General features: G+C 44.0%; 1 protein-coding gene across 1 annotated transcript in view; it reads right to left on the reverse strand.

Moving 5' to 3' along the window:
- The window catches only part of LOC144105357 (multidrug resistance-associated protein 1-like), a 70,815-nt gene extending 47,267 nt beyond the window's left edge, over positions 1–23,548 (reverse strand). Inside the window, 12 exon segments of the mRNA XM_077638499.1 lie at positions 838–1,041; positions 2,979–3,233; positions 4,658–4,832; positions 6,145–6,309; positions 7,213–7,341; positions 8,322–8,386; positions 8,466–8,603; positions 13,030–13,064; positions 13,067–13,166; positions 15,405–15,530; positions 19,855–20,031; positions 23,387–23,548. Of these exon segments, the coding sequence (XP_077494625.1) occupies positions 838–1,041; positions 2,979–3,233; positions 4,658–4,832; positions 6,145–6,309; positions 7,213–7,341; positions 8,322–8,386; positions 8,466–8,603; positions 13,030–13,064; positions 13,067–13,166; positions 15,405–15,530; positions 19,855–20,031; positions 23,387–23,416 (1,599 nt within the window). The 5' untranslated portion in view covers positions 23,417–23,548.
- Positions 23,549–26,148: the final 2,600 nt, after the last annotated feature.

Raw genomic sequence — 26,148 nt, forward strand, 5'->3', positions numbered from 1 at the left:
CACCATGGCTGTGAAAGTGATGAGCCTAGGCAAGAAGCCCATTGGGACGCGAAGAATGTTCAACAGCGAGAGAGAGACAAAAGCTTTGTTGGCGTCTAGCACATTCGTCGTATCGATAGCGATGAATACACAAAAGCTGGCAAGCGCAATCAGAAAAAAATAAAGAAGACTGAATCAGCTGTCTCACTACTACAAGCGTACAGAAATAGTCAAGACAAAAAGCGCTGCTTGCTGCTGAAACCTCGCCCAAACACCATGCCAATATCGTAGTTTGTAGGATGCCGAGTTGTGCAAGTGGGTAACCACTACAAACAACCAAAGGTTTCCAATTTGTCCGTAAAGCTAGTAAGTTCAAAACATAGGCTCGTAATTTTGTTTTATTTTTCGGAAGCGCAGCATAAGTAATAGCAACTTCGGGCAATTTTTTAATCGGATTATCCTAAAGAAGCAAGGCCCAGGCAATCTTAAAGTATTTCCAGTTTGTTTTGAACATAGCATTAAGACGACAGATATGCCGAGACATTCGTTCAACCGTCGCAGAGCAATTGCTCTGCACTGGATGTCACGAACTTAACACGACTACCAAGCTTGACGCGTGCAAAGCGTGTCCCAGAAAACAGTCAGTAATTGTTCGGTGCGCAGTATTCACGCCACATGAAAATTATCTGGTTCATATTGCATAACAGCTGGACAGAAACATGTATTTTAACGATTAATGGCTCCTATGGTTACCATATCTTTCGCAACTGCCGAAGTGCACAATGGTAGCAGAAAAATTTCACACGTTCTATTTCCATGACATGCAATTTAAAAAATCTAGAAAAACAAACGACTTACCAAAAATGGGGCGGAATGGAAAACAAACAAAACGAGAGAACTGAGATAGGCCTGCGCCCTCAGGGACTTCATCTCTTCATCTCGAATAGCCTGCACACGCTGCTGGAAGGATTTCTCCCAAGCATAAAGCTTCAGCACCTTTATGCCGGCCAAAATTTCGTTCATCAGTTTCAGATGCCTGTCCTTGTCTTTCATCAGCAGGACCTGTAATCGGGAGGCGTGGCAGCAACAAGGTGCGTTAGGCTGTGTTTTAGGACTTCTGATTGTCATCAACATAAAACATTATTAAGCTCGCTACGGTACAACACACTGCCCCACTTCCACTGACGAACAAGCCTAGATCAAGCAGCGACAGCAATACGTGTATACGGGTAAACGTTACCATGCTCGTGAGTTCATCTTCGGTCGCTGACCAAGTTTTATTGCGTTAGACGTCCTCGTACTCGTCCGCTAGTACTAGTTCTAAATGACATATTAAAAAGTGGAAAGAAGGGTAGAGAAGAGGAGAGTGGCCATTCAGAAGCGGTAAGAGGAGTAAGGTGCATTGTGGCAGGTGAAGCAGTCAGTCAAAGACGTGTAGATTGAGGGTGGACAGAAAAAGTCAATACACCTCAGCGGCGTGACGCGGGCCTAGAATTCTGTTTTACATCTTAAAGCGATCGTACCTACACTGAATGAATTCCTTTCTCTGAAGCCTCTAGACATGTGCCCAAGAAATGACGCCCAAAAAACGAGTTTTTACCCATGAGCCAAAAGTAAATATTCCCAACTTTCCTGGTACTAGCTTTTCATTGATTCCACCCATTACCGTCACTGCGGAAGGTATTGAAAAGCTTATCGACAAGCTGAAATTATCAAGTAGCCCTGGCCCCGATAGCATTTCTGCCAAAGTACTTTTAAAGCAACCAAAGTGCCAACCAACCGTATATTGCAGATAATATTTGCCCAATCGCTCGCTCAATGCGCTCTTCCGAGAGACTGGAAAATTATAAAGGTTGTTCCAGTATTTAAAAGTGGTAACCGATCTGATTTATCAAATTATCGCCCAATATCCTTAATACGCATCACCTGCAAAAAAATAGAAAACATCATTTATTCTCGAGTTGCCTTACACCTTGACAACAACGCGTTCTTCTTTGCTAATCAACACGGCTTCCTCTCTGGTCTTTCTTGTGAATCGCAGCTTTTTGATTTCACCACTGAGAAGGCACAACCAATTTCAATGGCCGCCATCTTGTATTCCAGAAAGATACTATGCCGCCATTTTGTCCCTTGACGTCATACTCGCAGAGTTCCACCTTTATCCACCATTTTGGACCGTGATGTCATCACTTCCACGTGGCAGGTGGTTTTTTTTTACAATGCTGTTGTAGATGGCGCTACAAGTCTCAATGCGAGATGCGCTCTTCTGTAGTTCCAGCGACAGATGGCGCTTTGATCTCAGGGTGGTAGCAGACCCCACGAAATCTCGAAACGTGATGAGTAAGAGCTCACGCTCTTAAAACTATATCGTGTAGAGAATTTTTTTCGGTCTTTATTCAGGTATTTTTGTGGATTCATATGCGCATTTTATACTCCTATATATATAGAATAGAACTTGAAGGACATCATGTTTTGAAAAGTTGCAAAGTTAGCTCAGTTTTTTTTCTAAAATACTAAAAACACTAATATTTGAACTGCATCAGTGAATAAGATGAAACAAAATAAAGCGCAGATGGTCAGCAAAGATATACTATTCCTTAAATTTTTCCGTGTTATGTAAGCAGGGATGCTTGGTCAAAGTAATCACTCTTTAGTCGCCTTAACATCAGAAAATATGCTGTGCCAAATATCATTACACAACAAGCAACAGCCAAGTAAAAGAAGCTTGCTCTCAAATTTCGGTCTTTTTTGCGATAACTCCCCGAGGGCAACCAGGAAAATTCTACTTTCATCGTAGGATTTCACACTAGGCCACTTCGCTCAGGTCAACACTGAATATGTGTCTTCGTTCTGCCATGCTAAATAAGCTCAACAGCGCCACTGTGAATATGAGCCACTTTTTTTCGTTTCTCTGCGCTTCAATTTGACGTCCTTCATATTGATACGACTTTCTATAATCATTAAAATTGCTGAGCAACAACAAAACAGTCTACACCAACCTGGTACTTTTTGACGTTTGCGGTTACAACACCGTTGATGGGTAGCAAGATGAACATCACAACTATGCCGCCCAGTGTGGCGATGCCCAGCTGCCCCCAGAGCAGCCATATCGAGACGCAGATCAGCAGGGGAGTTACCCACAGGAGGTTAAATATTTCGATGTAGTCCATCACTTTTTGGATGTCCACAGACATTAAGTTGACAATCTCTCCCGTTGTGTAGAGACCCCTCGCGACACTGGAGAGAACAAGGGTCTGTGGGAACAAGAGGAGCGAAACCTTCCACATGGATGCATAGGCAACGTTTTATTGAGATATCTGAACCACCTTCATCGCCGTGCTGTGAAATTGATGAAAGACAAATATCTGCGAACACATTTCATGCTTTTGAGGTAAGAAGCTTTATATTAAAAAGTTTGTCTTCCTCCCGTATCAAGCATGGTTGGACTTATTTCTTATCCGAATTTTCGAAACACTCACAACACTAAGTTTAGCAACCTATCTGAATATAGTAACCTAATCTGAAAATGTAAACCCAAATATATAATGCCTTCAAAGTAATAACGGAGCTCAGGGTAAAACAAAATTTATCATTGGCAAAGCTCCCGAATTAGTTGTTTCCTGTTCTTGCCTAACGCGCAATAAAAACCTGACTACACGACGGGTTTCACACTTCGTGTCTAGCGAAGGCCCTTTACCTTGAAAATCCAGACAAGCTCTAAACCAAAATATTGTGTACCCGCAGCAACCTGGGTGGTTTAGCGATTACCGACAAGTGAGTGAGTCGGGTTCTGTCTGCTGCAAAAGTATTGTGCTTCTAATAATTATTGAGTATTGGCGTGACATGGAGGCGGAGGCTTTATAGAGTAGCTCTTATGGTCTTTTCCCAAAGCCGGTAATGACGACAAGCGATATTTTTTTTAAAGCAGCAATAATCATGCTTTACGGCCTGGATTTTAAGACTTTTTCGTAGGAGCATGTGACTATCATGGGCGCTACTCGGGATTTTTCTTTTTTGAATACGTTATACGGTGCAAGGTAGACAAAATTGTTAGGGCGCATTTCTGTGATGACATCGAGAATGGTTGGGTACTGAGGTTCATGTATTTTCATGCTCAAGGTGAATGGACGACCTTACTGGTAGTCCTAGCTATTCACTAAGGGGATGCTCATCAAAATATTTTTGTTCAAACGTCCCCAAAACACGCTTCACCAGGGCTTTCCTGGCTGCATAGGGGAAATAGAAGGTTATAAGGGGAAGTGCAGTGTTCACAGTAACGTTCTGTGGTCAGGATATCAGGCGTGTACTGAACGCAAGAATCCGTTGAGCGCTCACCCGTGTTCCTCGAAGTACAAAGTTCTCAAGTTGTGTTATAACGCCTGAGTTATTATATTTACTCTGGAAAAACAAAAATAAAACTTTGCAGCAATTGAAGGCTGCCACAAGAGTTGCACAATTCTGATACACTCGGGAAGGGGAAGTGCAGAAATGTGCCCTTTCCTTTGTTCCTAAGAAATGAACGTATACGATCAATTCAGAGCACCATGACCTAACCGGTGCATCCTGAAAATGGAGAGTCACTCAACTGTGTGAGTCAACTAAATCGAAACCAGGATTGAACAGATATATAGTTGGGACCCTTCATAAAACGTGTGGAGTAGGAAGAGCTCAGAGTTACCTTCTTGTAGATTGCGTTGATCATTGCTGAGCGCATTCGCATGGATATCACACACAAATGGTAATCATACTGGTCATTTAGTACGTACTCCAGCATGGCCAAGAAGAATATGGTGAGGATGAAGAGGAGGCCACGCCATAGGGGGCTGTTGGAGCTCACAAAAGAGATGAGCATGCTGCGGGCATGAGACGAAAGATGTTAAAACCATGTGCAAGCGCAGACGCCCTTACGGCTCATTTGCGGCTCGCGGTGAAAGGTACCTACCACATCAGTGTGCATTAACGAGGGCGAAGAGCAGCCCAAAGCTGGATTCACACGTTACAGCCGAGATCATTTCCGGAGATGTAATCGCCGGTCGACAAACGCCAGCTGTACTCATCCCTTAAAGCGGTTTTCCTCAAAGCCCACTTGCTGCAGTAACGTGGTGGTGGTGGTGCTGATAAACATAATATTAAAAGAAGAGCTGTGTGCACACCCCACTCCTAACTAACTCGGTGGCGGCCTTAGTCCAGGGCTCCTATGGTCTTGGCACGTAGCAGCCTCGCCTTAGTCAGTATACATAATCATGCAGTTGACTACCGCCGCTCAATGAAAGTGGAGTACTAAGAAAGAGCGTGCTCAGACTGTCGGGGAATTCGCATTACCATAGAGGTAAACATGTGATGAATTTTGAAGCGCAAGCTCCACTACGCTAGGTTTTCAAGAGGGCAGTGTCAGTGCAGTTTATCCTTCAACTGCCCCGGTTGGTTGAGAGAGGTCATGTGACCTAATTACGTCATCACAATCCGCCCACCGCAGCAGGTGGCAACTGCCCCATCGGAATGTGAGCAACCTCCCTCCCGTGTGAGGCGGAGATTATATTGACTATTTGCCGATAGACCACGTGAACTTTTTACTTCATCTGCTGAATCAGCCACGTGATCTCGAAACGTCCCGTCTAACCAGCGACGCTTCAACTTCGGCACACGCGGAGATGGTTTCAAGTGAGACGGAGCGCCGGAAGTCCAACTTTGTGATCAGACTCAGCGAGTCTGACTCGGCTACACGTGCATTTCATCGACGCTTTAAAGACAATCCGTTCGCAGTTTGTGTTGCGTTTGTGAACGTAGACATGCAAATGAAGGTTTTGCTTCTAACCAGGGTCAACCAAAGCTTCAAACCACAGCTGATTGTTTTGTTGCGCCTTCATCCCAATATGGTCTTCGCTACTTCAATCACTCGTTCAAAATCTTCCCAGCCCAAAATTCCACAGCCACAACCGTCAACAATTTCTCGACAAAAAGTAGTTTTAAAGTAGGTTTCTTCTTGAACCAGCCGCGAGATTTTCTTCTCTTTATTACCTTAATATGACGCTCTATTTTTTCGATACAACAATTGCTCACATTTAACCTGTAGTCGAGTAAATCAAAACTTTTAAGGACAGAAGCAGTGAAAACATAATCATAATCAACGTTCGCATGTATATGTTATCTTGGGCGAACACTCACTCCAGGATTAGCGGGTTGACGAAAGTCAGCAAGCTAGACACCAGCTTCAGAAGTGCCACCAGTGTAAGTTCCAGCCAGAAGGTGCTGAACAGGGGCGTCATTATTCCGACCATGGACACCACAGGCCGCCGACCGTCTGCGTCGCACTTCGGACTCACCAATGCCCTGGGCCAGAAAAAAAAGTTGACAAGCATGTAGGCTCTGCAGCGTACATTGATACACCAAGAGAAAGCTGCTTATTTGCCGTTTGTGTTCAGTTATCGCCTAAGACATGCCGTAAAGTCTAAAACACGTACGCTTAGAGGGTAATTATATTGCCACAATGATGGCACTTGTGGGATTGTCCCGTGAGCGGTGCTGGAACTGCTAAGACCTTTACCTCTCGTGGCTGGTCACGCAATGGTTACCCCACCGATTCTCTAAGGTCGGTGGTCATATCATCTTCCGAACCTTTGTTTAAGAGCTTTCGTTGTCAAAAAGTCGTGTAGCTAACAATTTTGAGAGGACGAGCGATAAGCATATTTTTGTTGCTAACATAATGAAAAGACATGATTGATAGTTTCTGTACGAAAAGAGCAAGTCATAGAAGTTTGAATCATAACCGACTATCTCAGTCTGAATAAATATATGCCTCAGACAGGTATCCGCATTTTGAATCCTTCGTAAATTGGGGCTCTTCAGCTTTCGAGGCAATATATATTGCGATAAAAACATAGACGCCAAAAACCAGGAAATATTAGTCAGCAAAGCGTCTTTATTCGTAGGTTTTTCGTTCTTTTTTAGTGGGTTTCACACTGAGAGCCCGAAGACCAAAACAGACACTTGTACCATTGCAAGCCCTTCGCTGTAAACGGGCTCAGGTTTTTCCGTTGTATTGTGTTGTACGACGGATCTTCGAAATATCAAATAAAATAAAAAAAAATAATATAATTTAAATTCACAACTGCATATTTCTTCAATGTGCATGATTTCGTCTGTGAACGGATTTTTCTAGCTGTGGCACATAATACAAGGATGGTTTAGGAGTTCCAATCACGAGGTCACAATTGACAACCTACACGCACGTACCCTCTCTTCTTCTGTTCTTTCTGGAAATGGCAGCAAAATTCTTCTACGATCTTGTCAGTCTGATTGGATTGTTCCAGCAGCCACATGTCTTGCATCTGCAGAGGTCTCTTATATCCGAGGATGATCATTCGGGCAAAATAAGTAGAAAGTTGTAATAACAATTACATAGATTCATCGATGAATGTAGCATTTTAGGCCGGAGGAAAAGTGGTGAAATTAGGATGTAGCCTCTTTTTAAACTCCTGTGAGCCAATTTATTCGCAAAAGCAGAGGAACTACCTATTTAGCATCAGTGAGCATGAATATACGTCACAGCATTCAAAGAAAACTTCCCACCGGTTTTAGCACTGCACTTCATAAAAAAGAAAAGACACAGTTGAAGATTAAATTATTCAAACCCTGCAGAATCGCGGCAGGAAAATGTTCACTTCTTGTGGTTTTGAGACTCACAGGTGTATTTTGGACATGTCGTTACCGTTTTCTGAGTACTGACGACAACCTTCACATGAGTTCTAGCTTCTGTTCTTTGCAGCCGTTGAACTTCCAGCAGCAGATTAATTGCGATTCGTTTGTACACCGGATTCGAGGAAGATTTCAACTGTAAAATGATATTTTTGAAAACTAGATATTTTGACTCTCTTGTAGTTGTCAAATACTGCACTTTTTTCAACTATTTTTGTGAAAATGTAAATAACAGTTCTAGGGCAGACTTCAAAAGTTAGATGCTTTCAAAATCGCAGCTCACAACCGCACGGACATACACAGCATTTAGTTTTCAAAAACTGTTCACGGTGCGAGGTTCGCGCGAACAATAAGTCGTTTTTCAAAATAAACAAACGAAATTTATTTTTTACGAAAGTGGCGCTGGGAAACTGCAGGAAGCTTCTAATTGGTTGAATAATACTTGCTACCAACTCTGTGAGGGCACTTCCTCTCTTCAATGACCACAGCTATTCAGTTTCCTTGTAATCTCGCAGCACGTTGTAATCTATGTGGCATGCAAACCAAACCGTGCTCTACATCCTTGGAAATAAATTTCTGATTAAATGCAATAAAGAAAGCTGTCACGAACGTCGAAGATTAGGAATTGATCAAACGCGCAAGCGTACCTGTTGAACCACGAGAAGAAGAGCTTCGACAAGAGCGACGCGTTTCGTTCGGGACAGTGGTTCTGCTGTAAAAAATAATAGAAAGAAGAGTCATTTCATTGCACGCGCTACTCCGCACCGCCTGCAGTGAGGTAGGACACTCACAGGAGCTATTTTTGTGCTGGTTGTTTTCCTGGTGTCAGCCAAGTAGCTCAAGAGAAACTGTGCCATGAGCACGGGACAGTAGATGACGATAGTAGCGAAACGCCACTCCATCTGGTCATCCCATATAGATCTCCTGTCCTACATCCACAACACAAAGAGAGATAATTAGTATTACTTGGTTATACACGTTTACGTGCTGCAGAGTTGTAAGTTGTCGTTGAATATTTTGAATACTTTAATAACACGGCTCAGTCTCTATCATATACAAGGTGTTTCACGTAACTTGAGGGAATCCACTCTTTGCCCCTCGCCCGCAGAAAAAGGCAAAGTCTTTCCTCAATCCCCTCCTTCGTGACCTACCGCTACCTTTCCCCTCCTGGGCGTCCCTCATATCGGAAACGGAAATCGCAGGAGAGACGCTCGAGTCTTCTCGTGGGCGACAACTCCTTTCTCCTTCTGTTCTGCAGCGGCCGCTCTGCTCCACACGTGGAGTGTCAAGAGTCGAAATGGCGGCGCCGACGGAGCAGAAGGATGCATGCTACAGCCCAAAGGAAACCAGACGCTCCTTATGCCTGCATACCTGTCGCGTAACTGGGAGAGTCCACCCATTATGAACATACGAATATATAGTTTGCCTACTGGCTATTACTCGGTGTGCTGTTCGCGTCCACGGGTGGGGTCCGAGCGAGTAGAACGAGGCTAGGGCCTGAGGACGGAATGCTAGCCTAGCTAGATATCCCGCAGATCTGAGCCAAGCCTTAAAAAAGCGATATACGGCAGCCGTATGTCATAAATGGCAGTAATTATGTTACAGTAATGCAATTACGGTAATTAAATCACTTCTATTCATACTTTGTTATGTAATTCGTTACTCCGGAGCAGCAATTTTGCGGGATACTAATTAATTACAGGCGACATTAATTTTGCTGAATAATGAGTCCGCTCTCCTCCTTATATCGGCCATGCTTTGGCATTCCGTTTGCGGGGAAGTACGCGCGGCCAGCAAGAGCGAGCACTCCAGTGAAGCAGCGCATGCGCAAATCAGCGCCGCCTTGGTGAAGAGCTTATAGGACTGCTGCCAAGCGCTGCATACAGTCGCACACAAATGCGCCGCAGGGCCGTCAGGAGAGCTCCCACCATGGCACCTCGTATTGCACCTATACGAGCAGACGCACTGTGAGTGCTTCAGCGAGTACGTCCCTCCAGACTGCTTTATATACCATGTGTTACAGGGCAGACTGAGTAATTTTCAAAAATATGATTTTTTAGGTAAAAATTGCCAGGCTTGGCGGACGCGAGAAAACCGGTGAATCATTCTTACTAGTAAGATGGTTAATTAATTTTCAATAATTAACTCTTACCTATTAGAGTTAAACACCTGGTTACAATTACAGTTTTGTAGCCGGTCGTTTGTAACCGCCATATAAGTTTTTAGAATTTCGAGAACGCGATTAGCCTCGGCGCTTTGGCCCAAAAATTTTGGCTATATCGGGCCAAAATACATGCGCATTTGAAGAGGATGCAGGCAAAGCAACCCCTCCAGGGCACGTAACTAGTCAAAATAGAAAAAATTTGTCGAGCCACAGTGGCAATGGTAATCGAGTTTCCGAAATTCTAAAAACTGGTATGGTGATTACTAACCACCTGTCTACAGATCTATAATTGCAACCAGGTGCCTAACCTTAATAGTTAAGTATGTTAATTATTAGAAATTACTTAACGAGCTTACAAGTTAAGATGGTTCATCGGTTTTCTGGTGTCCGCCAACGATGGCAATACCATGTCCCAAAAGCCATATTTTTACCTCCGAAATCCTATTTTTCAAAACTTACTTGAATTCTTCCCTGTAACGCCCGAACTGGCAAGAAGTCAACTGACATCTGACAACTGAAAACAAAGTGGCGTGCGGGTTTTTGGGAAAACATTTTTGGCCACATTTGATGCTCTATTTTTAAATAAAGGGCAACATAGGCGACATTCAAGCTATATACGCCAACGTTCCTCCAGGAAACAGCAGAATTGGCAGGTTGTCTGCCCATCTTTTCGGGATGATGCGCGTGTGAAAGCAGTGTATGCAAGTTCTTAAAGAACGTGTGATTACGCATGCGACCTTATCAACGTCAGCAAAGCGGCTGTTCAATGAATAAGAACGACATTTCTTCAAGGCGGGGCAAAATTTGCGGCGCCAAATATGAAGCAATGTGGCGGAGCAAACAAATGAATCTGAAAATTTTGCCGGAACGATGACCAATGCGCAACTTCTACGTGTCGAAACTGCAAAGTAATGTAGAAGTTTTTCATTGCTTTTGAGAAGTAATTTTAATGTAATATCGTTACTCTTTGGTAGCAGAAATTTTAGATGTAAATTTATTACTTTTGCGAGATTTTTAAGAAATTAATTCGTAATGTAATTTAGTTACTTCCCAAAAGTAATTTTTCAATGTATTCTGTATGAAACAAACGACATACAGTTTGCGTTAGGGGCCCTTCTTGATTTTTTCGGAACTGTGTTTAATGTTTTATTCAGTATTTTTTGCAAAATTCGTTTTGGTAAATTGTAAAACACGCCCATCAGTTTTTTTTACGCTACCTATCTCTTGTGTCGTTACTTTTTTCAGGACATAAAGAAAACTAGAAATAGATAGAAAAAGCCAGCCAGCTTTTTGATGCTACCTATCTCCTGTGTCGTTACGTTTTTTTTTTCTTTCAGGGTATAAAGAAAACGCCCGAGAAAAAATGACAGGAGCTTAAAATAGTTTAACCGAGGAGACGTGCGGAAACAGGTGTTTATTCTTCAGGTGCAGAGGCGCTTATGCTCCGTCTTAAGGAAATCAGGCGATGATATCTTTAGTGGGTCATTGCCATATATGCAGAATTTGTCAGTCTCCAGTTAACATTCATAGATGGCGGCGAGTCCTCATACCACTAACAGTGTTGTGGCGCAGCGGTTAAGCGATGCGCCACCTGTCATAGCCACCCGTAGGTATTGACGACCTATGTCACTCTTCACGAGCAACCTCTCGCGCTGCTGGTGCCACTCTCCTCCAAACTTACCGAAGTTACTATCTAAGCTTAGCGAGTAAGCTACTGTAGTAACTCAGGTTGCTAAGCAATGGGACATTATTGGACGGAGAACGTACGCATGCTGACAAGATTCTTGGTTTGCGCTGATAAACGCATCAATCCTTTTGGACTAAGAATCACGACGATGACGATGACGGCGCAAAATTGAAGAGCCAGCGAACAGAGCCAACGCAATAAAACCAGGTGATGGCATTCTTGTATGACCGCATTGTAGCGTCCCCGAAAGCGCTTTGAATGCGATCACATCTCGAACGGAGCAGCAGGTGCTGCTTTCCGCATAGTCGCGAAAGTGCGTAAGCATATAATTCCGGAACATGAAAACCGCGGGTCGTGCAATGAGATGAGTGATAGACAGGCCACCAACGACCAATTCAGAACCAGTTCTCGCTGGGCCGCTGCACAGAAAAAGAAACAAATGAAGGAAAAACAATACACTAACGCAATTCAGAGCAGCCTCGGCTTTCTTTATTTGTACGATTCTGCAACCTGTAGAGGTGAGAGGTTACCACTTACTTTGGCACGGTTAGCGCGCACGTTTCGTTCCTTCAATACACTGTTGGAAGCGCTGCAGTGTGTCTTAGTTTTACGAGGTTTAGCAACACAAAGAGGCTGATTCTGGGAGGAACGCCGTTGTGCAGAGCTCTGATAATTTTAGCACCTATTATTTAACGTGTGCTCCACCGAAATTCGGCCATTGTGGCCGGTATCGAATCCCCGTTTTTTTGGGTCAGCAGCCGACTATCGTAACCACTGTACCATCGTTGCGGCCCGCTGCAAATGGTAACGCATAAACGCAATGACGTTATTCTTTTTATATATTTGAAAGGCTTTCTTGAGATGCTTGTGAAATGCACCACACATTATTTACGTGACCACACAAAACTTCTTCAGTTGTTTCCAAACGCCTCGAAATACTTAGTGAAATGCACTTGGCTCTGATTTCAAGAATAGACAATTATGTTTTCATCATTTTCGTTTCTTAACTATTAATATATATATCCGCACACTCCGCGGAACGCCATATGATGACTAACAATTTCATATTTTCCTTTAAGCTGTGGTGTGCCCCTGTTTTTTTTACTTTTTGGCTGAAGTTAAATAAAACACATTTATAGCAAGGGCAGCCGTTGCGCCATTGACAATCTTATGTACGTTAAACTTCCAATGCTGTCAGGCATGTTGCTCCCTCCAGACTGATCACAGTGACTTTTTCAATCTAACGATAGTAACAGTTGCCGTAGTGATTTCGTTTTCCAAAAAGGATCTTCTATTAAAGGCGGAGCGTGATGTGAAAGCAGGATGCAGAGAGGTTCATTCTGTGTGAAATCGTAAAGTGGTGAAAATAATCTTAAAAACAATTCAATTCAGAGCACATTTGCGTTTTTTTAGCACAGCTGGGCTGCCTTTTTTCAGTAACCTTCAAAACATATTAACGCGAGAAAATTTATTGCCTTCCGTGGCATACGCAGAAATTCCTCACCTCACTGAAGACTTCCAGCAGGACTGACCGGTACACACAAGATAGGCCAAAGACATCAGCAACCAGAACATAAACAATGGCCCGGATGTGCATACTCCACGTCGACGAGCTGTCGTTAGCAAAACTAAGGCCAGAACCTGATAAGTTGGAGGAATTTAGAGCACAGAAAATCAACGCTAACAGTTTTTATTAGGATAATTTTCTTCTTTAAATTTATTTTCTAATTATTAGACTACTTCTTCAGGCGTCATATAGCGGGTATTATGCACCATACTAAAAATTGCTTAACCTGAGCACAGCGTGAGAGAAAAATCACTAGTAGCACTCCTTTAAAATTTTTCAGTGCTCACCGCTCTCGGGTTAATGAATTAATAGAAAAATAAAATAATGATTTTTATAAATGAAAACGCTTACAGACACCTTTCAATATGATGACTTCCTCTGATTTTTTTTTTGCTTTATATGATACCTAAAGGAAAGAAAATAACTTCTATATCCAATATAGCTAAGGGGCCACGAGTGCCCAAATCGTCTTGCAAAACGGAGTGTACACCAGCCCGCGTTAAGAAATTGGAGAAGAAACTTCAGCTCCGCCTTAAGGGTATGAAGCGATAGCTGTAGTGGGGTAACGACCATATGTGCTGAATGTGTCATCCTCGACTTTCTATTCCTAGATACCTGGGAGTCCTTATGCAACCATTGTCCGTAAAGTTTCGAGACTGATTTATTTTCTTCTCTACAAATGATTCCCCAAAACAAATTATGTTCAGCGCCATCTTTTCGGGCTAACCTAAGTTATTTATGTTAATTGATGTGGCAGCTGCTAGATGGCACTAAATGTAAAAAAATACATTGTCATTAGTCGTCTGCGCATTCTACTGTGAGTGAATCTGGAGATATCGACGTCCACTTCGAACACAATGTAAACATAAAATTCTGTGTGAGGCTTGGCCAGACAGCCAAACAGACGTGTGAACTCCTTTGTGGCGCTCATGGCAACGAGACATTATCGCGGGTGCGAGATTTTGAATGGCACAAGACGTTCATTTCAGGGAGAACATTGGTGGAAGATGACAGAATGGCTGGCGCGCCCTTCAACCTCACCGAAAGAAAACAACGTGGCTCGGATCAGGGAAATCGTTGAGTAAGACCACACCATTACACTTTGCATGCTATCGGAAGCTGTCAACATTATTGACAACAAGCCACCAAATTTTTCGTGACAACTTGGGAAACCAAGGCTCAATGCCAGACTTGTGCCGCACTCCTTCACACATGACCAGGAGGACATGCGGGCATCAGTGAGCGCTGATTAGCTATCCGGGGCAGAGAAGGATGCGGCATTTGTCGACAGCGCTACTGCTAAAGAAGAAACACGGTGTTTTCAATACGATCCTCAAATAAATAGGCAGAGTGCCGAATGGCGGTTCACAAGCTGTCCGGGGTCGAGAAAGGTGCGGCGACAGAAGATCAAGACAAAGACGATGCTGATAGTTTTTTTCGATGCCAGAGGTGTCATACACCACGAGTTCGTCTTAAAAGGGCAGACGGTGAATCAGGTGTTTCATATCCGCGTGGTCCAACACATGCGTGATGCACTGCGACACCGTCGTCCTTACTTAAGGGCATCTGGGCAATGGAAGCTTCTCCACGATATTAGAATGCCGTACACTGCTCTCAGCGTGACACAATTTCTCGCCAAGCACACCATTACAGTACTTCCCTATCAGCCATACTCACCTGAGCTCTCATCACGCGATTTTTTTCCTATTTACTCGTGTGAAGAGGGCCCTAAAAGATCGCTTGGTGGGGAGCGTGGAGGCCATCCAAGACGCCGCGTGAAGGGAGCTGACAGCCATGCCAAAAGAAGCGTTTTGAAACTGTTTCCAAGACATCAAAAGACGTTGGAAGCTGTGTAGAGACTGCAAGGAAGAATATTTCGAAGGGATGCTGCACAAATGATTTTTATGTTAAACGCATTTTTTAAATATTTAGTCTCGGAACTTTGCGGACGAAGGTACAATTCTTGGTGCAGTGGTGCATCGGTCAAGCGATAGGCCGGCGATGGGAGGTGCTGCCAACGGAGGGCCTTGTGCGTCCAAGGTTGTTCTTCTCCAGTGATCAATAAATATGTAAACTGGCACTTGCCACTGTTTGCAGTTTGCTAACTATCCCGTGGACAGATCATGAGGATGCCGCAATGTCACGTGGCTTACGTGGCCCACCTGATTGCTAGGTTGCTCTCTGGGCACCGCCTGCCGGAGTCATGCCTGTTATTTTTCCCTCGCGACGCCGAAACTGTAATTTGTGCGAAGGGGCCTATAACGCTATCGCGTTAAAGCTGCATGGTAAAAAACTTGAATGTAATCACTCACGAATGTGACCATGCGTACGAGGGGAGAGCAGTACTCGACCGGAAGCAGGAAAGATCCTTCGACATACCGCACCAGTGCTTGAAGAACTTCGACCAGTGACACAAGAATAAGGATGAGTGAGAGGAGCTGGAAAAAAAGGAAAAAAAATCAACACGAAACTCCTTACTGCTCAGGCAGCGGAGTGGCTTGGCATGCGAGTTCATAATTTTGAGAACCCAAAACTACTGATCAATTTTTTTTGTGGGGGAGTGCGCCAGATATAAGCTTAATTTTGCGAACTTTAAGACGAATTTTTTAGTCAAAATTGTTTACTCAAACAGCAGTGTGCAGTGCAGCAGTGGTGTTAAAACTGCAGCGGTGGCGAAAAAAGGCATATTTCTTTCCTTGTCGGGCAACCTCAACTCTTTACTTCTTTTGCAGTGAGTTAGTATAGCATAGTCCCTCCAACTTCCGCCTAAAGAGCACATACCCTGTCCGTCACCTTTTTGCTTAAGGTGAGCTCATTAGCTGCTGCTGAGGCAACGAATGCAACAGTAATTGTAACACTTGCAGCGGACTATCGGAAACGATCCATGTTATATAAGCTGTTGCGTAATACGTGCCTATTTTCTTAGTAAAATAGTTAAATTTAAACACAGTTTTGAATATCACGACTAGAATTGAAACAAATGATAATGGCATAACAAAACTGCTTTGACCGAAAAATTATAAAATGCAAATAATTTCTCTGTTCTCGTCAATATAGTTCATAAAGCTGCAAATGTTATGTTTACCTGCCGGTCGTGTAGTAATATTGCGCACGGGAAGTGATGTATCCTCTATAAATGATTTGTGAAGTTAAACCCTGGATTTGATTTTCTTCTTTGGAGAAGTAGATGGAGTGGTAAAGTTAATCACTTCAACGCTAATAAGTGGCCGGGCGCATAATAAATAGTACAAACTCATACACTATGGACGCGCACAATATTCTTAGTAATTGAATAATTTTATAAAAGCCGTATTTAGCTCGTAGTGAAATTCTCCGGGAAGAATTTTTTGCTGTGTTAAGCTGCAAGCCTTGGCAAAGACCGCGCAGTTTATTTCTTGCAGGCAGTACTTGGTATCCCTTATAGAGTTCGAAGCCCATTTCTTCATATGTGCAATTATGCACCGTAATAGTTGAGACGGACAGCTCTCTTTTTTGTGACCTACACTAAAACTGCCGGTACCTAGCTCCCAGTCTTTAAAGGACACCTGCGGTAGAAGCTCCAGTTATATTCTTCCAAGAATCTAATCTTCCCCAGCAGCTTGTCGCTGTTATATCGAAGTGCAATTTGCGTCCTTGCGGGCGAATATTTTTGTGGCGCCATTTCGTAGTGAACAAACGCGTCGTAAGTACCACGAGCAACCTTTTTAACAGGTTTCTAACCTCACCCGTTAAGTTCCATGCTCCAGTTTTGATATTCTCGATGACGATGGCTTCAGAAAAAAGTTTCTTCTTTCCCGAATGCCTAAAAGCAACGGCATTCAGTTATCGAGGGGGGCTGAGGCAATATATAACAGGTTCGGCGGCGCCTACCATGCATAACCGCTACAGCCGAATATGACATGAGCGATGCTTGTTCTAAAACACAAATTTTACTCTTTCGTACCAGGATGAAATAAAAAAAAACTGAGGCCAGTGATCAGTGTAGCACAATGTTTAGCGAAAGATTGAGGTGTCGTATTCGTCAGGCGTACGCCGTAGCAGTGTATTTTCTAGCCGCCCTTTCCATCGGACTGGAGTGGCAAGCCGCTACTGTTTTCTCTTCCTGCGCAGTGGCTAAGTCGATCCCCCCCTCCCCCTACCCCGGCCCCCATTCCTTGGCATCGCACGTTTTTGGCAGTGACCAAACTACGCTCTCCAGCATTAACCACATTATCCTTCCGCATAACTAACGCATCTCAGGCTATACACCCTAAGCCAAAAACGACTAAAAGAAGGTGAGAGGTTAGTCTCTTTGGGGACGAACTGATTTGCCACAACCACTAGTCCTTTTCGGGATCAACTGCAAAGGGGGCTACTGTTGGTTCCCTAGGAAAGGGGTGCGCAACTGTTAGTCCCCGGGAACAGGATTTTAAGAAAATATGCAAACGAAGCGCAATTTGCGGCGAAAATTAGAGCGGGATTGTCCGGGCGAAAGCAATTATCACATATGTATAACAGAAGGCACACAAACCACTACCACTTATTAGAACAAGAAAGGAAACAGAAATCAACACATATAAAAAGGCCAGGATTCGAACACACCACCTTTAGAATTGGAACCAAGCACAGATATAATCATGCCACTAAAGCTGACAGTGCGGAGTTTAAAGTAAGCACCGTATGTACGGATGACACAGAGTGTTAGTGCTTAACGCTCGCAGTCTAATGAAATGTATTGGTGCTCAGAGCAAAGTATGGTGATTTTTGCTTTCATATGATTTTGCAACAAGATAAGATAAGGCTTAAACTATATCCACAGTGGTTTAAATCGCGTTTTTTGGCCAGAAAAGAAGTGTCGAACCGTGCCTACATACCAGCCGTTACTTGACAACTGCAAACTTTTGTTTTCGTTTCTTTTTTTGCGGATAAGGTGATCTCATTTGTTGCAACAGGCAGCTGCTCATCGCGGCCTGTTGAACGCTAATACAGAAGGCCGCGGTTCACTTCGTTTTCTTACGGGTGGACAGCGGCTTGGGGGAATAAAATATTGGCCGCTCATTGTTTCGCTAAGTTTCACCGGTACTTACGCAGAATCAGCTAAGCTCGTAAACAAACGGCAACGAAATGAAACTACTGATGCTCGCTTAACGCTCAGCCTTTCAACTCACATTCGGTGCGTATTGAACCTTGTAGTACTTGTTTATGCGCTTTCCCAGCTGCCAGTCGCTTCGATTCTACGAAGCTTTTTTCTCACGCAAAACAGTCGATCCTGTTCGGCACGGACAGCGGCGGTGCTGTCACTGGTCTTATGGCTCAGTACACTTTGGGAATTTGGCGGCGAGAGCCCGTGAAATCCGCCACCGCCGCCGAAATGCTGCCTCGTTCACACTTCCCAGACATCACTTCGCCGTTCTTGGCGTACACAAATATGGTTATAAAAGTGTATAAGGCGACGCTGTCGACGTACCATTTGCGTATGCAAGCTTCCATACGTTAAACGCCGGGATTTTGCGGTACTTTACGCCATATCTTACAATCCCTCTTCTTGTTTGCAAACAGAGAAGAAAACATAAGTGCAGACTAGCGGCGCCATGTGGCAAACATTTTTGTCAACAAACTGACGCACCTGTTACGCCTAGCAGCGACAAAATCGTCACCCTAAATGAAAAATAAAGCCAATTTATCAATAATACGTTTTGTTATAGGCCAAATGAGACGAAGCGAAAAACCTGTGCCCCATTTGTACCAAGTGAAAGTACTGAAAAGGCAGTAACAACGACAAAATCAGTGTGAAGCGAATGGTCCTACTTTGAGGGCGCCGCCATGTTTGAGGAGTAACGGCAAAGCAGACGGAGCAAATTGCTGTCGTTCGTCCTTCAGTTAGTCCTTTTCAGGCCAACGACTAGGCAGTTGGTCCGTCAAGTCTGCACACGGCACGCACGCGGTCGCAGTTGCTCCTTTCGCGCTGCGAACGGGGACTAACGACTGCTATTGCTCCCAAGGGGAATAATTTTGGCTAAGATTGTGCCACGCCAGCGGCGAAACGGTGTCCAGTTCCGACTTTGTCACGTGGTGCCACTTCCGCGGAATGGTCTTCTACCTAAACACCGCTTAGACCTAAGACAGGGTCCGTCTACGACCTCTTTCTGGCGGCTACATAACTAGTGCTAGTCGGTAGTCATGGCAACGCGTAATAGAAACGAGGCCACCGGCTCAAACCTGCCTATACGAGCGAGTTCAAAAGTGCTTCCCGTGAAACGCGACTACGAGCAGGCCGTCATGTTCTAATGACTACTCTCTCAGTTCTTCGTAATACAAAAATTGTCATTATCCTAATATTTCTGTGTGTGGTATTAGGAAGTATTACCGTATAATGAATGAAAATGAGCCACAGTGAAGACCGTACAGTGAAATGTTGCTGACTAGGGTAGAAATATGTAGCCCCCTTTTTTACTCCTGTCAGCCCAATGCTGAGATGATGTCGGCGACAAGCCTGAACCAAAGCTGCACGCACGCTCTGAAAACCCCTCTGAAACACCTTCGGCGTGCGTTCGGCCCGATTTGTTACCATTTTCGTCGTACACGACTTAACGAGGCGCCCAGCTAGGCGTGGATTGGCCGACTACTCATGTGCCAGGCGCAGAGGTGCCGAGGTGAACCAGGTACACCAGGCATCTCCAGAGAAAAGATAAACATCATCGGGTGCGTTCACATCTTCCATGTTATGCAGAGATCGAACAGAAACCCGAAGCAGAACCACTGGCACCGAAAAGAGACACAAACCACTTTGGTGATATTGAGGAACGTCCAAGGCAGCGGTGGTTGTTGGCTCCTTTTAAAGGCAGTTATGTCAAGGACTGAAGCGACCCAGAGAAAGAGGCAGGGTGCCCACAGCAGCACAGTTTCCTGGAAGCAACGTGAAAGGTCCGGTGTCTCCGTGTACCACGTCAAGGAGGCGTCCTGCGGATTAAAATCGGAAATACGGTACCTATATTCTCCCTAGTAGCAATAATTATTAGCGGCACTGCATCAACTCCATTCACAGGCATCACCCATTTCGCAATATTGGTCACGTGCACTTTAATCCCTATGCGGGATAAAATATTTGCATGGTTCGATGCAAGAGGACCCTTCGCAATTTTAGGGTATCACCATGCTGTTAACGTGAACACAAAATGCAATATATTTTTCCAATATCCAGAGAGTCAGTCTGAACGTGGTGCCTCGTTTACAAGCAAACATCACTCACACCCGTTTTACGCCATCTCTAATAATATTAAGGCAAAATGTTCTATTGTTTCACTAAATGTTCGGCGGCTACGCAGCAAATATGCCGCGCAGTACCAGCAAGCTATGTCACTTTCGCAGAATACAATTGTGCGAAGCATATTTTTTCAGAGGACGAAGTGAAAGGAGAAGCAGGTCGGAGATAGAGTGCGCAACGAGTTGGCACAATGGTTCATTTCGTTTTTTATTCGTAAGTTACAACACTTTGAGCTTTATTCCAAAGGAGTGTATTTTAGGGGTTCACTAATTTATTAGCACTACACTGAATATGCTGCTGGATAAAAAACAGTCGGGTGAGTTGGTCCGAGGCGAGTTTGTCTCGCCTCATTTTCTTTTGCTTTGCTCTTTTTCTCTCAACAACTACGCTATTAAACATGCTGATTTCTGCCTAGGCATCCGAGAACTTGTCTGGCATCTTGTTGGCAATAAATTTTGAAAGAAAAACACAGTATGGCATAGCCAATACTCCAAACTAAATAAAAGTTTTCTAAAAGCCAAATATTGCGTTTTTTCTAAGATCGCTGTCTATCAGAACATCAGGAATAATTCCACATATTTACCCATTTTCCCGCAGCCTTTTCAATTTGAATAAAATTATAAAATCATTAGCGCTCCCTTGCGAGAATCTTTCATATCAAATCTATACGCGCATTGACCAATAACTTAATGTCAAATGATAAATATGACGTCGAAACTTCATAAAATGTTTCGCTCACAACGTAAATTGACCTCGAGCAGTGATCGCTGTCAAGATGGCTTGAGCAAGCCCAGCAAATGTAATACGCACGCTTTATGAGACGAGCTTTTGGGCAAGTTAGTTGCTTAGCTTCGATACTGCAACGCGAAAAAAATACGAACACAATTTAAGGTATTGTCCGTGTTGAGAGTGTTTTCCTTCCAATGTGTTCTTTTTTTCGCGCTGCAGTTAAGTCGAAGGTAATACGACATGCTCGGCCTAATTCAAATGTTTTCCGCTGGGCTCAATGACATGTAAATGAAGCCTGTGGAGATTAAGAGCTTGAATATTTACCATTAGTCAAAGAATTCTAAGCTACAGGCAGCAGAAGAGTTACTGCTTTGAATATCCTATTTAAGCTGCCTCTGTAACCACCTTCAATGCGCTCATTTCTGAACATTTTGTCTCTTTGAGAAAACAAAATCTGGGGCCTTCGGCAAAGCGTAGCTATTATAGCCCATGCTATTGATCAGATGAATTAGCGTTCGCCACTGCACTGGGGAAGTATACAGATAGACACCTTGTAGGGAGGAAAACGTGACTCCTCCTTGCGGGTACACAAGGCGTCCAGCCAAGTGGCTCCTAGAACGGAGCACTACAATTGTGACGTAGCACAATTTCCGGCTCAGTCGGTTACGAAGATCGCTACGCAAAAGCTTTGCCATCTCAATCGAAACTATTGTGTAACGCACAACCTAGCGAAAAGAGCAAGCAGTTTCTATTGCATCCGTAGGGCTTTTCCACGGCACCTGCTTGCGCGCGCAGGAATGAGCTTCCACGCTGTGTCAAGCTCTCACGTCGGGTTCTTCAGCTAACTGGGCTAGGCCAACATAGAATAGGCAAAAGAATCGTACAATCCAAATGCGTACCTGTAACGGTTAAGAGCGTTTATTCGCGTTTCGAGCAGCTTAAGCACCGCACTGCAGCAGTTTTGTTGTCCGATTGGACAGAGCTAGTCACTACACGCGCATTTGGTTGGTTCTTTACGTTCTTCCTGTTGTTTACGTTCTTGAAGTTCACTAGGTTCTTTACGTTCCTTGTTTTCTATAGCCAGTAGGTGCGCTTGTCATTTGTTGACCGGGGTAAGGGCAGTTATCATATGTATGCTCTCTGGACGATACAAGATTATCCGAGAAGGACTGCATTATCTGGCGGCAGATTCCAAGACCTCATGCGGTCTGCTCGACGATTTACGCTCTCTATCGGAGGCGTTATCTATTTCGCTTAAGGAAACAGCGTCCAATTTGTCATGATGTTTTCCATATCGTCGCCCAGCAGGCATGTGCTGCTATAGTCGCCGCCAATCACTGTCATGGTCAACGGCACAAGTTCACCTGTTAGCATGACGCATATCATGGCAACTGCCTCTCTGCTTTCCTGGCTCTGTGGCTCCGTAAATTTCGGTATATAAGAGTTTACATGAAGGGCGCATGTAACGGGTAGAAAAGTTGAGAGCGCGTCTCGTGTACATATATGTAGCGTCTGATACGCTAGAAGAATTTCCGTTATGCCTTTGATAGAGTGTTAATGATCGAAAGGATCCGCAGGTTCCTATACTACCAGCAGTTGAGAAACTATTGGCTCACGCCCAATATCTTAACAGCTCCCCAGCGCATGCCGTTGCCAGAAGCTGAAGCAGTAGCGGTAGAATTTTGGTAGCGTTTGGACACCGGCAGTCAAAGCCTAACATGACCAATCAGTCTCGCATAGCTACGTGTCTTGGAGTTCAACATTACTCGTTGAAAGGTGGCGATATATTCACCTGACACTAGGAGACCAGAAACAAAGGCAACATGAAGCATATGCTTTGGAGCGCAGAAATGAGCCATCAGTTGCACTTATAGAAAAAAAAACCAGCAACTGGAGCTTTTTGGCCTGGTGCAGCCGCTGAATTCAAACTAGCTGTTAGCACATACATAGAGATTTAAAAAGTGTTTATGGAACAGCCCTGCTCTTGCTACTCTCTCTCCCTTTCATCTATATCAGTTATTGCTTAAATACCTACGCAACGAAAATACGCACTGGCTTGTGTGAAGAAATTGTTCTGTGGGAATTGACTTCGGGTGTGCGTGTGTAAAATTATTGTAGCGTGTTAGAATTGAGTGTTCCATATTCCTTCCGAAATTCCAGGTTATTGTGCTGTTCTGTATCTACAATTTCCATCAAACGCTCTTATCTCGAAAATAAAATTGGTAGGTGAAACATTAAGCGATGCGCAAGCCTTTCCAGAAGGCTTCAAACATCTGCACAAACTCTTGAATTCTAACGCAAAATTTTTGCACTCTAGCTTACCCATAGGGGAGATCCACAGAAGGCATCCATGATGACTGTCTTAGCCTCGCCGTCGTGGGGTCTAGAAATGCGGCACTCGGCTTCATCCGAGAGCCCAGCACCGCTTTCCAGTATTCAAAGCTCCAATCTATGCCTCGTGCTGCCAACCGCTGCGGGGAGATAAAGGTGACCTACGACTGTCGCAAGCCTCCCCATAACCGCATCTCTCTGGAGAGGATGCCAACAAGATAACGTTTGAAGAATCTGCCATGTTGGAACCCCCTCAACTACCCGCAGCCTAAGCAATCTGTATTCCGTTCAGCAGATATTTCGCAACAAATATATCATCAACAGGAAGTCTGCGTCCAGCCACTTACAGAGCCAAGACGCAGATAACCGAAACTCTGACCTGATCTCAAAAAGTATCTAGGCAGTAAAAACCTAGTGAACCTAGAGAGAACTACCAGCTATTTTGGAATAAAATATCTAATACTAAAATCCCCTAGCACTACGTTACGGTTAGTGTTACGGAATCAACATTTTCTGGAGGAGTGATTAAGTACATATTTTGCTGTGATATCACTGACCGGATAGCGTTTTCTTTCAGGATCCAGGCATAATCATGTAATGAAGGAAATGAAATTGGGAGTGTGTAACAGCTTTACTTAGGCTGAATGGATTCGTAGGAAGCGTTGTTTAAACGCAACAATGGAGTGACTTTATTTTAGCGCATGCGGAAGCGTTTCTAGTCAGTTTCTCTAAATGCCAGTGCCTTTATGCCCTACCATAGTAAATTCGTAATCAACTGGGTATCCAGCTAAAGGTTAAGGGGCTTTTTAAAGAGATTGTGTCAAGGTGCGTAAGAGCAATGAATATAATTGAGAATCGTATGGCCTAGCCTTCAATATTTTTCGTTGCGCAAATTTACATTATTAGTAAAGGCTAATCAACTAGCTATTTAAATGTCGCCTTCGAAAACAGGGTGTTAATTCAGAAAGTGCGGAATATCTTGTAGAACCGTAAAACTGCAAATTTTGCAAGTCATATACGTTGGTTTACATTCGGAGTGGGATATATTGTTGGACACAGTTGTGATTGACTGCATCTCTGTACAAGGTCTTACTAATAATAATGTAAGGATTTCATCAGCTTAAGGATTAAGTTACATAAATTTAAAGCTTTTACTGAATGTAAATGGTTATAGCATTGAAGGAACAAGCCCACGTCAAAATCATAATACAAGGGTTTATTATTCCATTCACAGGTGTGCACTGTTTTCTCAATCACTAGATTCAGAACAGTAATCCGGGGGGTTTGAAGATGGGCGAGTTTAACAAGTATTCAAGTGTGATGATGCAGATTCTACCGCTAAATACAGACATATCATTAGCAAGTGTTCCATGTAAAAGGTTTGAGCCCGTCATATATTTCAGTTTCTCTAAATTCTTGAAATTAATTCGGTTTTCTCTTAACATCATGGCTTCCCGAACTATTTTCTCATGATATAGAAGTCAATTATTTGCATTACGGGTCACTTGACGGTTTAAACGCGAAGCCTTTAGCTGACTGCATATTCTGAGATTTTCGGAAGGCATTTGGTCTTGTTATTTGCCCCTTTCTTGTTTAATTATTTTCAGTTCGTTTCTTCTTTCACTTCGTCCTCTATCCGTTCCCTTACGGCACGGTTCAAGTGTGAGCCCACATGTGACACAGATACTGCGCCATTTCCTTTCCCCAAAAACCAAACTTCAATTTTCCAATTCCCATCCAAAGGCGGTCGCAGAGGTCCGGTTCGAAAACGAGTACTTCGCTTAATAAACCAGCGCCTTAACACCTGAGCCTTCGCGGCGGGTTGTGTGTTGGTATTGAATTGGAATTGGTTTTGGGGGAAACAAAATGGCTCAAGATTTGTCTTGCATCTTGGCGGGCACCTGAACCGCGCCATAATGGATAGGATAAAGGAGGGAGTTGAAGAAGAAAGATAGAGGTGCCGGAGTGAAAGGCCCGGAATGATTTCGAACACCTGGGAATCTTTAAAGAGTCAACGTGCACATACATCGCATACATCGAAACGCAACCACCGCGGTCAGGTTCGAAACGGGGTACACCGGATCAGTAGCGACCCACCGTGGTGGCTCAGTGGTTAGGATGCTCGGCTACTGATTCGGAGTTCCTGAGCTGGAACCCGATCGCGGCGGCTGCGTTTCGATGGAGGCGGAACGCTAAGGCGCCCGTGTGCTGTGCGATGTCAGTGCACAGTAAAGATCCTCAGGTGGTCGAAATTATTTCGGAGCCTTCCACTACGGCACCTTTTTCTTGCTTTCTTCTTTCACTCCTTCCCTTATCCCTTCTCTTACGGCGGGGTTCAGGTGTCCGCGGATATGTAAGACAGATATTGCGCCATTTGCTTTCCCCAGGAACCAATTTTATTTGATCAGTAGCCGAGCGCGCTAACACATCAGCCACCGCAGCGGGTAAAAAGAAGGCAATTTTAGAGGGTGAAGGTGGGCGAGGTAGGCGCTGGACGGTAGATCTATGGTGGCGTGGGTGGCTGGGCATTCCCTTGCTCGTGCGCTGCGGTGATAAGGCTGCTAGACCTAAGCCTTTCTCTGATAATGAGTGACGTGACGGAAGCTGTCTGCACCAGTGGTGTCAGTCATAAGATTCTCACAAATAGAATAAAATGCAAAAACTTAATTAACCACCAGTTGGTAAGTAATGTATGTGTAATGATATAAAAATAACAACCAAAAGAAAACTAGAGCAATTTAGAAAAAAACCAT

Source organism: Amblyomma americanum, chromosome 9, assembly GCF_052857255.1.
Source record: "Amblyomma americanum isolate KBUSLIRL-KWMA chromosome 9, ASM5285725v1, whole genome shotgun sequence".
In the NCBI taxonomy this organism is placed as follows: Eukaryota; Metazoa; Arthropoda; class Arachnida; order Ixodida; family Ixodidae; genus Amblyomma; species Amblyomma americanum.